At 40.8% G+C, this 16,856-nt stretch overlaps 1 protein-coding gene across 3 annotated transcripts in view; it reads right to left on the bottom strand.

Annotated features, from left to right (window-relative positions):
* Positions 1-16,856, bottom strand: part of LOC147015121 (ceramide transfer protein-like) — an 80,055-nt gene that overhangs the window by 10,552 nt on the left and 52,647 nt on the right. For 2 of the 3 annotated variants that reach the window (XM_085849581.1, XM_085849582.1), the window contains 9 exons: positions 12,685-12,792; positions 10,530-10,668; positions 9,726-9,812; positions 9,450-9,607; positions 9,175-9,267; positions 8,604-8,690; positions 5,807-5,902; positions 2,926-3,021; positions 346-478 (listed from right to left, as the gene is read on the bottom strand). In XM_085849581.1, the coding sequence (XP_085705707.1) occupies positions 346-478; positions 2,926-3,021; positions 5,807-5,902; positions 8,604-8,690; positions 9,175-9,267; positions 9,450-9,607; positions 9,726-9,812; positions 10,530-10,668; positions 12,685-12,792 (997 nt within the window). Of the gene's footprint in view, positions 1-345; positions 479-2,925; positions 3,022-5,806; positions 5,903-8,603; positions 8,691-9,174; positions 9,268-9,449; positions 9,608-9,725; positions 9,813-10,529; positions 10,669-12,684; positions 12,793-15,831; positions 15,922-16,856 lie in introns of those variants that run through there. The other variant, XM_085849583.1, reaches the window with a different exon arrangement.

Below are 16,856 nucleotides of genomic sequence, written 5' to 3' on the forward strand. Positions count from 1 at the left end.
TCATCTTCACTCTTAATCTACCCACTTCCCCACCCCACCTTTATAGATCATCGACAACACAAACAATCTTGACATGAACAATCAAGTATTTTGATCAATAAATGAGTTTGAGTTGAAGTAGAATTGAAAATTTCAACAAATGTGGTCCTTTTACCATGCTCACTTAATTTGTATTATTTTACCATGCTCACAATTTGTAAAATATTATTTTACTATTTTACCATGCTCACAAATTATAAATTAGTTAACACCTGTATGCCTGTTATTCATACATGGAGCACATTTCAAATTGAAGGACAAGGAAAGTATTGGCTGGTAAATAAAGTGAGACAACTCAGCACTTACTCTCCCAATCATTCTTGGCACCAGCATCCCAGAAGTAATGGCAGAGCTCATGACCAGTCACGCCCTTGACTGTATGCGTGGCCTTTAGCGGATCAAGAACAATGCCGTTTTCCTCAACTTCACGTCGGAACACCTAGAATCACACACACACCACAAGCAGGAACAACAATGCCAAATGGTACGGATAATATTTGAGCATTTCAGGTATTTTGTTGTCCAGTTGGGTCTTGTTAGAACAAAATGATACATTCCATGAATCGATTGTTGCATCAAATATGTTATACTGGGACTCCACCCCACCCTCTCTCCCACCCTCTACATGGAGCCCCATAGGATTTAGGACACATGACCAAGATGTACATACCACTGTGGCATCACAAATTGCTTTGTTTTTTTTAATCTACCTTTCATTTTTGGGCAGCTAAACTTGCCATTTCTTTGTGGTCATAACAGCCCTTAAATTAATGAATTTCTCTGCAATGGTTCAACATATTATATTTCATCTTCAAATAAAACAAATTCTACATTTCATCATTGTTATATCTAGTTGGAATGAATTCATCAAAATGGGACAGCTTACTTACCAAAAATGTCATTCTCTGTAACAAAATCTGTTGTTACGAGCACTGGTAGCAATAGTGCTCAAATGTCCTTTGCGACAATCCGAAGAACCTTATAACTAAGAGGAATATATTTTTCACTGCATTCCAAAATCCTCAACGCAAGACCAACAGACTGTAGCACTGAGATAAGATAATGTTACGATCTCCACAAAAATATTATAACTCAGTTTCCTGATCAAAAAAAAAATACGAAAGCACAAAGGCAATTTTGTAGTCATTACTTTGCATTGTTAAAGATATCAAAAAAAAAAAATTTCACAAAACAATGCTTAAATGTGCCCTCCGTTCCTCCCAGCTAGATATTGCAAGCATCACATACCCTGCCTTCCTCACACTCCCCCCCCTCTACATTTTCTTCCTTTTATCAATGCTATCTTAATTAGTTATACCATACCCAAAACCTCACCTGTCAAGGCATATGTAATTGGCAGAATAAAACTGAACAAATAAACAAGAATGATGTCATGGATTGCGTGATACTTGCAAAATTCAAATAAACAATAGTTGCCATGGAAACAACAATTTGGTAATTTGACCTCTCAAACGTTTTACATGATGGAATGTTGTGCATAGCAAATTTGGTCGATACATTTTCTAATTGCCACCTAATCGGCATTTTACATGTTTTGGATGACCTTGACCTTGACCTTTGACTAATTTTAACCAGATTTTACACACGTGTACTACACATGCGTACAAATAAGCTGTGCAAGTATCAATCCGATATCTTGAAAAATTCCTGAGGTTTGATAATATTAAAGTCACAAAATTATCCCATTTTATTATAATGGGGTGAAATTGTTGTCATGGACACCGTTGATGCATCAAAATGGCAAAATAAATCGTTCTGATTCCGGTGAACCAATCCAGTGACCCAATATGCAAATCCTGTTCAAATTTCAAGTCAATATGATGGCCAGTTGATGATTTTATGTGATCTTGACCTTTTGAACTCAAACAACTGGCTTCTACTTTTGACTTGCTCTACCGGATGGTTAAGCTTCGTGAATATTGGTCTAAAAATGTGACCTGTAAGCTGTTGACATTCAGACGGACAGATGGAATCAGAATAACAGACAAAACCAACCAATATACTTGTGAATCTCCGATTTAGCAAGTAAACACATTTAACTGACAATCCATCTCTGGAGAGTACATCATGGCCTCCATGAGGTGCCTTGTTCTGCAATGTGTTATTCTGATCACGAGAATACAGGGGACAACAAATGGATCCACCACAGCACAAAGAGAGGAATAGCAGGAGAAGGGGGAGAACGGGGTTCTAGCAGTAGTAGTAAAGCTCGATGGTCAAAATAGGCGAGACTATGACGTGGCGGTGGGCTGCCAATTTGAAATAATTTGAAAAGACCTCGAGACAACACACAGGAAGACAGTAACACAGACAAAAAACACAATGACTACTTCTTTATTGGCAACAATTAATCCCACCTTGCCAAGACTGACGTTCGATTGATGGTGGGAGGAATCTAGTTATTGCCATTACTTGGAAGAAATTGCACAGTCTATGCTTCATGAAAGATGCCATTGGATCTTAAACATCCACCAACTAATGCTAAAGGACAAAACGCTCAGCTTAACTTCCATCCAAGGGACAGAGGACTTTGTGATGCAAAGCTCCATTTGCAAAGCACAAATCTGATGGTCTGTAGTTGAGTAGACAATGAAACCCATAATAGACAGCCAAAGGTAAGTGCGCTACTTCTGCACCATCCTATCGGATTTCCACAGGTAAGACAAGAAGGTTCTAAAAGAATAGAGGTGAGGGTAAACCAAGTTTAGACTTGGGAGGAGCATCAAGGAAACCCTTTCGTGCTCATATTCTCACGAACAGATCCTTAAATTATTAACTTTTATGGAGAGCAGCTTTTTGGGCGGTTTTTTTTTTTTCAAAGTATCCATTCAAAAAAAAAATCTTTTGCATCTACACTCAATGTACCTTCATCTCTCCTTCTTCAACAATCAGCTGCCAATGTGCATCACCTCCTACATCCTGGAGAGAGTACTCCAAGTGGTTCTCAACAATACCTTCCACCTGTGCAAATGAGTAATAAAATTTGCATAAATGTTACAAGTTCGTCAATTTTGGTTTAGCATAAACTTATTTAAACATAAATTTTGCCAGATATGCAAATAACAACATTCAAAAGAGGATTCCACAATTTCTCAAGTTTTCCAGATTGTCATGGTGCCACAATTAATGTAGTGCACCCTAAAGTTATGCAATGTAAGTGCCATGTCATGTGACCAGATGTCCAAATTTTAATTGCATCCTTACGATAATTCACGGACTGGTGTTTGTGTTTGTTTGTTTGTCGCACTACTCCTCCTACAGCTCTGGTCTGGTTACATCCAGACTTGCTACGGAGGATCAGCATGACCACGATAAAAGGAGAGGGGTGTTTTTATCTTTGCCGGTGGTCTTGGAGAGTTTGAAGGGGGACGCAAATTCTCGATGTAAATGTGTGCCGCCTCCAGGTGTACATGTTTGGACATGTTTGGTGTACATTTACATTTACACATGTAAATGTGTAGTGCCGCCTCCAAGTGGGGGAGGGTATTACAAGTCCCCACCACTTACAGTACAGTATTCCTATCCCCACGTTTTCCAGTACGGTGAGGTGTTTTGAATTATAAGCAGTAGGTATGTTTTTGCTTTATGCAAGTAACCCGAGTTATGTTTTTTTGCATATACAGAGCTATCAGTTGTTTATACACTGCCCAAGTAAAGGTATACGTCAGATGAACGTGTGAAATGCTTGGAACAAGACCGCCAGTCGGGCGGGTTACTCTGCTAGTCTACACAATTTGTATTGCTTGTCAGTCTGAGCAACAGAGCAAAGAGATTCACTTCAATAAGAAAAGCAAATACAGCATTTCAACAATTTGAAAGGCAATAAATATGGCTAGAAGTCTTTGGGATATCAAATGTTCAAAAAAAAAAAAAAAGGTCATCCAAGTGGCTTGCTTAATTTTCCTGCAGGACCTGAACTAAAAATCTGATTTCATAAAAATGAAGATGCGTGCATGCGTGGTTGATTGCTATCTCCATAATTCAGGTTTCAGAAAGTGGAACAGAGTCCTCCCAGGACTCGAAGTTTCCACCTTCGTTTTGGTGAAGGATGTGATTCATGCCCTAAGTTGTGAAGTTGTGTTGTTCTCAGAGGTTTGCCCCAAGGGCTCTTTTCAGGATTGTCACTGAGCCCCGGACAGCCTCCAACTGTAGTTCGTTTGTGGTAATGTTCCCAGGAATGTTTTTTGTCAGATCTTCGTGAAGTTCTTCTTTATCATTACCATTGCTCCAATTATCGCTGGTACAATTTTGGCACTCTTCAGCTTCCAGCATCTTTTTACTTCATTCTTGAAGTTTTGATATTTGGTAATTTTCTTGATTTCTGCATTATTTAGACCAAAAACACTGGGTACTGAAACCTCAATCAACATTGCTTTCTTTTCCTTTTTGTATCCGAGTACTATGTCGGGTTGCAGTGCTCCGATTTCTATATTCTCGCTGGATGGGATCATCAGGTCGTGCGTGAGCATTACTTCCTTGTTTTCAATGACTGATTTTGGTTCATGTTTCCATGAGTTTTGTGGAATGAGGATATTGAAATATCTGCAGATGTGCGAGTGAATTACTCGACATGTCTTGTTGTGCCTTTGTGTGTACAGCTGTTCTGATACGAGTGTTTTACATCCCGATAGGAGGTGGCTCGTGCTTTCTGTTTATACCTTGCAGAACCTACACTTGTCTGATTGGCTCATTATTGCCATTTTTTAAAGCCATAGTGCAGTGTGCTTGGTCAAGGGCATTTATAATGATTTGTTTTCCATCCCAATTGAGCTGACCTCTTATTAAAGCCATTCAAGTGATCCTTCTTTGTCTATCCCCAATCTGTCCAACTTTCTTTTTACATACATATATATATTTTGAAGTTTTTGTTTGTCTGCACGCGCTAATCTCCTGAATAGTGAAAGAAAGGAGGAAGCCTGTGAAACAAAAAAATGGCGGGACGGGCCCCGGGAAGGTTATAGGCTAGGTGGCGAGGCCCCTCGGCGCAGGGGCCTCGCCACCTAGCCTATAACCTTCCCGGGGCCCGTCCCGCCATTTTTTGTTTCAGATGTGTTTTTTGTTTCCCCTCACCAACCGCCTTAGGCTATGACTGCCGTGGCCCAATAGGGAACTGATACTGGGCTCGCATCAGACCTATGTACAGAAGATTAAATTCATTCAAAAAGAACACCAGAAACGCCGGGTGCATTCAGCTGGTGTGTGTGTGTGTGTGTGTGTGTGTGTGTGTGTGTGTGTGTGTGTGTGTGTGTGTGTGTATAGAGCCTGGTGTTGGTGCAGTGGTTAGGGCAGCGGCTTGGGATCCAAAAGGTCCTGAGTTCAAGCCTCGTTGGGCCACTGAATTAATACACCAGGGGGTTGACTCAACCTGTCATCCTTCCGAGGTCGGCAAAATGAGTACCAGTGTACTGGGCCGGTGTATACCCTGGTTAAAATAGGTGTACCATATCCGTGTCGTAAGAGGCGACCAAGGTTGCGTCAGGAAGGACATCCGGCGTAAAACATGTGCCAAATCACTATGCGGATCATACGGATGATCCGCTGTGGCGACCCCTAACGGGAGCAGCCAAAAGAAGAAGAAGATATATATATATATATATATATATATATATATATATATATATATATATATATATATATATATATATATATATATATATATATATATACACACACATATTGTTGCGGACCCAGGGGTTGGGATATACATATATGCAGTATGCGCGCGCACGCGCACACGCGCACACACCAGCTGTGAAAAGCGGTGAAATCCGACAGAGCTGAACGTTTCTGAAGACCCGACAAGTGCTGGTTCTTTGTTGCGATTTCTCTCAGCTTGCAACATCTACAAATGGCACAAATTAGAGTGATTAAATTATCTTTGCTTTCCACAAACCATGGCAGTAACAAACTGCCAATGTATATAACCTTAAAAGAAGACAAACAATAAAAACCACATCGTGAAAACTCGAATGAGCATCATGCACATGTATTTTTTTCACAACAATCTTCAGATTATGAATAAAAGGAAGGAGGAGGTGTGGGTAAATGGAGTGAAATAAAATTGAGAAAAAGAAGTCAAAAGGGAGTGGAGGGGTTAGACAAAAGGTAAGAAAGAGCAGGTGGGGCAGTGGCAGTTGGAAAATGGGGCCGCAGCCAGCAAACGGGGGAGGGAGGGTGGAGGGGAGGGGTGTGGGGGAGGCTTAAGATTATGGAAAACAAGGTAGATTTACAAAGAGCAAGTAAGTGTACATTGCAACCACCTGATGATTCTATAATAGCTTAGTTGCTATTAAATTGCTCACATTTTCATACATATTTCAGACATCCCAGTCAAAGGAGAATAGTATAAATAATTAATGAAACCTGCATGCATAAACAAAACGACTAAAGTAAAATAAAAAAAAAAACCTGTAAAAGATGGCTTTGGGAACTGCACTCTTTCGCTAAAATTTTTTTAAATACATTTATTTATTTATACAGTGTTAAACACTTAAGTTCAGGTTCCAAGAAACTTGCACAAATAAAAAACCCCATGATGTATAAAGGCTTCCAAGTGTGTGGATCGTCAACAGTTATTAATTCAGTTGCTGCTACTAATCCGCGATAAAACAGCCAAGGCGTTGGCAATGCCCAATGATTTAGGAGATGCCTGTGGCTGCGTTTCCATGGCCACAGTTCACAAAGAAGACTTAGATTTTAAATGCCATGCTTATTCCTGCAATCTACTTAGCCATCAGACTGGTCATCGAGTCATCTTGTTCTGTCAAGTCATGGACGACTTCTGGTGACGTCCGTGATGAGATTTCTCCAAGCATCCCTATCCTGCACTCCTTCCCGAAGCACTGGCAGAGACAGCTTAGCTTGGTTACAGCCTTCACCCCCATCCATCCAGCACATACACTGTCTGCGTCCTCCTCTTCTTCCCTCAATCATACACAGCATGATCGATTCCTCCAGACTTTCGTTCGGCTTCCGAGTCAATGCTTCATTAAACTGCAACAGTAAAAGCTCTCAAAACCCCCTGCCGGGAAACCCCGTGAAACCAAAACTAAAACGTATTCACATATTGCGAAACCAAAGGCAAAATGATACCGTGACAAGGCTACAGCTTGGTGGCAAGCTTTGGCTTTACCCCATCCATTCAGTGCATATGCAGTCTGCTTCTTCCTCTTATTCCCTCAACAATACCCAGCAGGATAGCATGGCACATTTCTCCCGACTCACGTTTTCTCCACGCACGATGTGTCCAAAGTATGACAGTTTCTGTTTTAACATCAGCATTTTTAATGCACATGGTGGTCTAATTTCTTCAATCACTAATTTGTTTGTTCTTACAGTCCATGGAATTTTTAACTTTCACCTCCAACATCACATTTCAAAACTGTCAATCTTCTTCCTTTCTTTCTTGTTCACTGTCCGTGACTCACATCCATACATTGCAACTGAAAATACCAAATCATTCACCAGCCTCCTCTTGGTTCGTTTTGTCATATCTTTATCATTTCAGATCCTTGTCAATCCTGACACTGCTGTTCCGCCCAACGCGAACCACCTATTAAATTTCTCCTCCACATTCTCCACTCACTTCAATCTTAGAAGCCAGGAAGATAGAACTTTCCACTATTTACACGTGATCTGATCATGTCAATCTTCTCAGTTCACAAGATTTTAGTCTTTGTTAAAGTTTAAATAAAGACCAGCTTTTTCACTTTCCTTATTCACTGTCTGCAGAAGTTTCATCAAGTCCTCTTTACTTTCTGCCAACAGAGTAGTATCACCAGCATACCTAAGATTGTTGACACATGTTCCTCCAATCCTGACTTGAATATCTCCGTCACCTGTGTTTGATTTCCTCATGATGTACTCACGACAGACTGAACAAGTAAGGGGAGAGAATGAACCCCTGTGTGACTCCTTTTCCAATTCCAAACCATTCCGTCTCTCCGTCCTCTGTTCTCTGTTCTTACTGTAGCTTCTTGGTGTACAGGGTTCTTGTTAGACTTAACAGATGCTGCAACATCCCCATTTCTCTCAGAATAATTCACATCAATTCATGATCAACACAATCGCAGGCTTTGCTTTAATAATCTACAAAACAGAGATTAACCTTCCTTTGTTATTCCCTTGCTTTTTCCATGATCCACCTCAACTTTGCAATTTCTCACTCAATGAAGTCTATTCTGTGTTGAATGATCTTTAGTTATATCTTGCTAGCACATGAAATCAAGGCAATGGTTCATTATTTGAACATCCCCGCAATGCTACACCATTGATGAACTTGTTAATATGTCTTAGAAAAAGAAAAGAAAAAGAAAAACTCAAGTAAGATATCAAATAATATGACAAAGACTTTTCAGAAAGTTCTCCAATGTGTAATCCACAAAAAGATGACCAAACAAAGAAGTATAAAAAGTATGCATCTTTAAATGGTGCATCACCTTTCATTTAATTCAAAAGAAATAACTCGATTAGCAAAACAAACAAATTCAAGATGACGTATGCCAAGTATTCTTTCGGAAAATAATAGGAGAATAATCAAATACCTTTTCATCTATTTTATCTTGCCTGTCCAAGGCAGCCTCCACTGCATCATAGAACTCTTCTTCATTCATGAGACTGTTGGGTCCTTCCTAAAGAAGAAGAAAAAAAATACAATACATACATTATATATACACAACAAATAAACCAGCAAAAAAAGAAGAAGAAAATAAATTTACAGGTTGAGAATAAAAAGCAACTATAAGCAGTAAATGAAGTTCCTTTCGTTATCCCAACTGTTGTTAAAACCTTAAATGGATTAGTTTTGCCACGTAATGCTTCAAAGGTCACGGGGATAAGCTTTGACAGGGAAAACAAACAATGCCGATGGGATTTCAATCAGTCTGGCACTGGAAACATCCTATTCATCCTCCAAAACCAAGTTCAGTTTTTTTTCACTCACCGAACAAGTTTCCACCAGTCTGTGCTGACGCTAACACCGGCTCCAGATATATTACCCATTTAGTGGCTGCAGAACTTATGAACCTCAAAAGTAAATGCAGGATGTGATGTCAGTCAAATTCTACTTTTTAACTATGCAGTACGCTCACCCTCACTGCTTCCACACCGACGTACCTCATAATCAGGACCTCCAATATAAGCCTTCTTTTTGAGCTTCTCGAGGACAACCTTGTACGCTTCCTCCAAACGCCTCCGCCTCTCCTGTTCCTGTTCAACCCAACCGAGCCATTTTTGCATTCCTTTCTCTTTTCTTATCAAAACACAACACGTATACAATCAAGGCTTTATTGGCAATAGAGAACGATAAATAGACACCAAGATAAAATTGCATGATGGCGGCAGAACTACAAATAGACTCGAAAGCGGACAAACAATCCAGAAACGTTTACCTTATCCAGACGTTTCTGCCATCCCTCCTCACACTTCACCATCAGATCAATGCAGTGAGACAGTGTAGCCAAGATCCCAGCTGTGGTCGCCTTGAATGTAATGGCTTCACCCTTGAAGTCCATGCCATTGAGGCCTTTGTGCAATGGAGAGCCAAATGCTGATGGGAGCAGGGGAAGCAATACTGATAAACCCTCTCACAAATCTGCAAAGGTTGATAAACAACAGAAGAAAAAAAGAAAAAAAAAAAAAAAAAAAAAAAAAAACGATCGTCAAACCTTTGTCTTTGTTCGCACAGTTATTGTGCAAAACTTCTCCATTTGGACGAACTACCGGCATTTCCTCATCTTCGTCATAATCTAGAGCTAAAAAAGGCACATGGAATTGCACACATTGCTCAATCCAACACTGCAGTTTTGCATTTCATTAAATTACACAATATTTTCATTTGGAGTTTTCTTTAAAAAAGTCTGTCGCTCGAACTTCTGTACTTCCAAGCCACCACTACACCCGTGCATTTCTCTCTTCAGTCCCAAATTCGAAGAATTTAGTTATAAAGATAACTAGAGCAAAGTCAATGTTGCGCCATCACAAATCCCCATGCTTCCCACCTAAAGCAAGGTTTAAAAGATGGCATAAAGTTCCACCAGGATTGATGCAATATCAAATTTTGAGTAAAAACAATTCCCCCCCCCCACCCACATTTTGACCCCTGTGAACCCAAGTCCCCACCCGATGGGGGCATGAAACGGAAGGAAAATCCACAAAAAAAAAATCGTTACATATTTCGTACGTCCCCCAATGTTGATTGCATACACAAAGTTTCATCAAAAAATGTTTAAAAATGTGCACCTCTGTGCCACGTGATGATAATAGCTACCAAGTTTGGTGAATTTATGCCCAATCGTTGAGGAGGTGATAACGTGACGGACAGACAAACAGACACGACAAGGGAAGCCGATTACAATATCCCCCCGTTTTTTTTTTCTTTCCAAAAAAGCATGGGGATAATTAATGAAGTACCTCCAGGTAGTAAGTACAAGACAAAGATATCATTCAGAAGAAATCAAAATAAAGTGTACCGTTATCCCTGTTGAAATGGTCGATATCCGCAGGCTCTGCGCAGGCATCAAAGTATTTCTGCAACGCGTCCACTTGTCTGCAGAGGATGTCCCTAAACGTCTCCAGTTCTGCGAGCTTTTCACGGAGGCCTCGCCCTTTCTGCACAAGCACAAAAGAAACCGCACACAATTATATATCGAGAATGAACCGAGACCAGATGTACAAAATATTTAAAAGTAAATGGGCAATAAATATTAAAGCTATCAATAAGTAAGCCTGGTGTTGGCTTCACGGTAAAGGTGGCTGATGTAAGATCTTGAGTTCGAGTCCCTATCTTTCCCTTAAATAATACCGGGTGGGTTGACTCAACCCGTCATCCCTCTGAAGTCGGCAAAATTAGTAATGGTTTACTGGGAACAGGGCTCACTGCATCAGCAGCACAGCCATGCTCCAAGCTGCGATGCAACCAGCAGCAGCAGGCTGCATGCAAAATGAATGCATGAGCCATCAATAAAAGGACGTACAAAATTACGGTGAAGAAGAAAAAAATGATTGCAACAGACCAAGTGGCATTGGCAGGAAAAAAAAAAACAAAAAAACTGGTAGCTTCTGAAACGTTTCTATGGAAATGCACTCAGTCTAACTCATAGGGAATCAAACCACACGGTGACAGCATGTTGCAAGTCAGTTGGGTGAGGCATGAACTGCACCTTCCTGGATAACACTCAAAGCCGGTGGTTGATGGCACAAGCTTGTCTTCTCTGGTCTGAAAGATTTATCATGCATGGCTTAAGGGTGTGTTGAACATGACTCTAATTTTGGAATGCTGAAATTCAGGAAATAATTTTCAATGTTCGTAGTCGGTGGAATACCAAACTTAGGCCTTGCCCACATACGTGAAATCAGCATGAGCATGCTAAAGTATTCCAACACTCCCAATTCACTAAAACCTGTGAACATGTACCTCGGTCCTTGAAAGTTGTGGAATTACAAGATTTCAGACATTATTGGTGATTGAAATGCCAACTTCAATATGCGATGGTGAGACAGATCCGGGGTTATCCACATCCTAAGTTAACAATTCTACCCTTGCATTTCATCCCTGCACTTTCCCAATTTGGATGCTCGATTAATTTGTTAATTCCGCATGGTCGTTCCATACTGTCGGGACCATAACTTGATAATATGGACACAGGCAGTCATACTCACCACTTTGCCAAATGAATGAAATTAAATCAAATCAAATTAAAATGAAGAAAGAATATCAAATTAAAATGGCAACGACTGCTTGCTTCTATTATTGTTGGCTTCAGGGAACAAAATAAATGCCTATCACAGCTCCCAACTGACAAACATGGCTCCTCTCCCTTTTGTTTTCCTGTTCGTTTATCCCCTTGTTGCCCTGCTACCCCATCAGTTGAAACGTGCTCTTCCACTCTTGTTGAAAAAAAAAAAAAAAAACAGAAAAAAAAGGCACCTGTGGAATTTTCAACATCTACGAAGATCAATGCTGGCCCGCCTGCGGATCCAACTTCCTCAATTTGTTCAATCTCACTCTTCCCTCCAGGATTTCTAGATGGCTGTTTGCCTCCTGCTCAGGTCATGCTCCATCCATATTCATGATCTTTTCTCCACTCATTAACCCCTCGAAGTCCCCCTGGTTCCTTTCCAGGTAATTGCCTTTTCTCTCCTCTCCCTCCACACACTCATTCACCTTTCCAATTTTTTTGTTCCATTGCTCTTTGATCTCCAGTTTTCCCTTCCTGTTCTTTGAGCCCCTTCCTTACGCATCTTCTTTCACTCTCGACTCTCTCGAGCCTCTTCCTGCAAATGTCCCTTTGCCTTCCTGTTGGTGCGTTTCCCCAATCTCCACTGTGTTTTTACTATTTTCTTATGTTTTATGTTGACTTCTTCCCCAAACCTCGACTTTTTAATCCTAAAAATACATATGGTGAAGGTCTATGTTTGTTATACTGACCGAAGTAAACGATTTACAAGCAAGTTTATAGTCCGAGATGACAACAAATTGCTGTTATTATGCTGCACATTTGAGGCACAGGATTACATCAAGTACCATACCTTAAAGAATGCCAATCAACCTCAAAACATGTCTCATCTTTCACAATATTAATCTGTAAGTTGTAAAAATTACATTTTTCAGCTGATAATCCTCACCTTAGCCGAAGAGGTTGAGGCAGCGGAGAAGCTGCTCGCTGCTGAGGTGACCGAGATCATGGATCCATGCCGTCTCAGGCTTGCTTCTGAACCATAACCTGACTCAATCTAATGAGGGGATGAAAAGTGTTCAGAATGTTAATATAATGGATTTGCATTCTATGTTCACATTACAAGTACTTCGTCTGAACCATGTGAAGCAGAAGATCTATGCAAATCAAAATTAGAGCGAAGTCGATGGCACACCATTGCAAATGGTATGGTACTTGTAATTCCCACCTAAAGCAAAGTTGAAGGATGGCAAAAAGTTCCACCAGAATGACCCAATGCCAAATTTTGTTTCCCCCAATTTAGGCCCTTGTGACCTTAAGTCCCCACCCCCTGGGGCATGAACAGAGGGTCAAATCCAAAAAATATATTTAAAAACAAGAGCGCAAGTGAGCACAATATACACCCGAAAAAGTCTCTATGACACACACACACACACGCACGTGTGCACACAATTATATATTCAAACACGTCAATTTATGAAGAACAAGAAGGTATATACAGAAGTGTGCTACTACATGGAAAACAACATCCTGGTTGCCATGGCAAACACTTCAGATGACGAACGTATGTCACGACACACCGTCTCCACAGTCTGTACCTATGTACCAAAGATGAAACGTGAAAGTTGAAAACTTTGGGAGTTAGAGTGCGGACAGGAACGGACGGACGACCAGTATCACGTCTTCTTCTTCTTTCGGCTGCTCCCGTTAGGGGTCGCCACAGCGGATCATCCGTATGATCCGCATAGTGATTTGGCACATGTTTTACGCCGGATGCCCTTCCTGACGCAACCCTGGTCGCCTCTTACGACACAGGGATATGGTACACCTATTTTAACTGGGGTATACACCGGCCCAGTACACTGGTACTCACTTCGCCGACCTCAGAAGGATGACAGGCTGAGTCAACCCCCTGGTGTATTAATTCAGTAGCCCAACGGGGCTTGAACTCAGGACCTTTTGGATCCCAAGCCGCTGCCCTAACCACTGCGCCAACACCAGGCTACGACCGCTATCACATAATACGCCCCAATATATACATATATATATATATATATATATATATATATATATATATATATATATATGTATATATATATATATATATATATATATATATATATATATATATATACATATATATATCAGGCATATAAAAAAATCATTAAATACATCATGTGTCACACAATGTTGATTCCATATACAAAGTTTCATTTTTTAAAATGTCGGTAATTTTCCAATTTGACCCCACCCAGGGCTCCACGGGGGAAGGGCCAAAAATGATATTGCTCTCCGTGCCTTCGTACCATGTGGTGATCATAATATAAAGTTTGTGAATTTCTGCACAACTGTTTATGTCTTTAGGATATAGGGTGCCGGACAGACACACAGACAGACGGAGCCAATTACAATTGCATTTTTTTTTTTTTTTGCTATTCGACCTTTCGACCCCACCCAGGGACTCTGGGGGTTGGGATAAAAATGAAACTGCTCTCGCACCTTCTTGCCATCATGTGGTGGCAATAACTACCAAATTTGGTGCATGTTTGTACACACAACCATTAGTGTTGCCCCTCTACCATCCTCTGTTATTTGTTTTAAAGCATGGGGTAATAAATAAATAAATAAAATAGAACCCGGCTTTACAAATGTGTGGATTATCACGAACCCCAACTCCCCCAACCCAACCCACTTTTCTCCCATATGTGTTCTACCCTCTAATCCACCCCCAACATTTTCATTTCCTTCAGATTTCTAATAAATGTCAGACATTGTGATGCAAAGGAATTTCACAATACAAAAGATACTGTTACATTAATTACAAGGAGTTTGTATTTGATCAATAACAAATTCAGCTCCTTGCTTGCACCATTACTGAGACGCAGCTTTGCCGCTGAAGTATGATGCCTACACATTCGGAAATTGTTCACAGTGCAAGCAACAACTGGTCGCCTTTTAGTGCAAAACGATCTTTAACATCCACCAACTGATGCTAGCAGACAGAACACACAGTTTAACATTCTTTCAAAAGACGGCGTGCACGCACACACACACACACACACACACACACACACACACACACACACACACACACACACACACACACACACACACACACACACACACACACACACACACACACACACACACACACACACACACACACACACACACACACACACACACACACACACACACGACTCGCCCTGCATACAAAACACCGGGATGAGTTTATAGCTGTGTTAGGATTCAAACACGAAGGCTAGACAGCTCAGAGACAAATGAGCATACATCTCGGATATCCTGCCAGCCATAAGAGTTGAGCATAAATAAACAAATCAACACAGGACGAAATATCCAAACCTGCATGCTATCAGTTGGTGATGCTAAACAGGTCAACCCCCCAAAATATTCAATAATCTGTTTCTTTGATAAATGACCAGACTGGATTCCAAGGAATCCTTTATGATGAAGTGCTCTCATAATGAACGGAAAATTATACATTTGCTGCAAATTCTGATGAATGTTAGGATTCGCAAAAAAAAAAAAAAAAATTAACTTGGGGAGGAAGGCAAAGACAAAAAGCAGAGTTATGATCTTACTAATTCCACTGAACACAGAACGAAAACAATACATATCCTCCAAAATATGAATGAGAATTTGTCAAATGAGTTTGAGATTTCACGTCGTGGGCTTCTCCCGACGGAGGGCACTGCACCAACACCCCAGGACCAACGACCAAACGCATGGAATCTTTCAAAGCAGCGACGACACAACACCGCAGTCAAATGATTTTACAAACAAGAATCCAGAAAACAGGACATTTTAAAAAGAAAGACTATGCATTCACTTGAAAAGAAAACATGTTAACATGCTAAATCAACGCAAATACGTCAGAAAGGGATTATTAAGTGGATATTACATTACGATAACTCACCACACATCAAATCAATGCAATAAATTAGAGGGTTGCAAAGTCAAAGTCACTGTGATTGCCGTAAACAAATAACACGCCTCTCATCCACACAACCTGCAGGTGTCTGCACAGCGACAATGCTGGCAGGTTGCTTTAAGAAGTAGCAAAGCGATCGAGTACCTTTGGGCAGCATGAACCACAGCAGAAACCGACGCAGAACAAGCTGTGGCAGCATCGCTTGCAATCTACCAGCATCATGGCAAATGCAGTTGAACATCAGCTGACGCAGGTCCACGCCCATGGGATAAGCTAAAAATCACCCCTTCCCCCCCACCTATTCGTAAAATTTAACAGCTATCTAAAAGCTAAAAAGATTAATATTATTATTACTCCAGTTTGTTGGTAACTGATGCTAGTCAATCACACCAGATTGCAGAATATTCACGTTTATCATTAGTTTATGCTCATCAACAACACCAGGCCTCTCCTTTAACCCACCTCTTATTACTGCTTACTCTGGCAATCCCTAGCAGCAGTCCCACACAATAAATAAAGAAATAGGCTGCCCTCATCTTTGCGCTATCGAGTCAGTCTGAGTCCTGTCTCGACTGCAAGTTGTCATCCTGGTTTGTCACAGGCAGGGCCTTCATGTAAATGAGCACACAGTGCTTCAGAGGGAACATCAAGCCACATGTCGAGTCTGGTAACATTCACTGGTGGATATTAAAAGTTCCAATGACAGCTTAAAAAACACAATATTAACAGGAGCAAGAACTGCTTTGCAATACATGTCCCCCCCCCCCCCCCCACCGACGTGATCGTTTCTAAGTCCAAAAAGGGCATAACTCTGTGAAAAATTGGCAAAACGCCCTGAAACTCGAACTTGTTCTGTAACTTATCACAATAAAGCCATGTACCAAGTTTCAGCTGACTATATTAAAAAGGGTATGGGAGGAACAAAACCACAGGTGCGATGGACAGAGAGCAAACCTATAGTCCCCTTCCGGTGAAACCGGAGGACAACATAGTATTGCCAGAACAATGGTCAAATCCTAGATCCCTGTCTTGATCTGTCGGGGCACTCAAATCGGTAGTGTGGCCACACCCCAGGTAAAAACCAGCAACCAGGTGCTGCATTTACATACATTCAAGAATAGATGAGACTTGCTGCACGAACTGACAGCTGAGAGATCACACGAATAATG

Source organism: Eptatretus burgeri, chromosome 12 (assembly GCF_056783735.1).
Source record: "Eptatretus burgeri isolate ZD-2024b chromosome 12, Ebu_testis_v1, whole genome shotgun sequence".
In the NCBI taxonomy this organism is placed as follows: domain Eukaryota; kingdom Metazoa; phylum Chordata; class Myxini; order Myxiniformes; family Myxinidae; genus Eptatretus; species Eptatretus burgeri.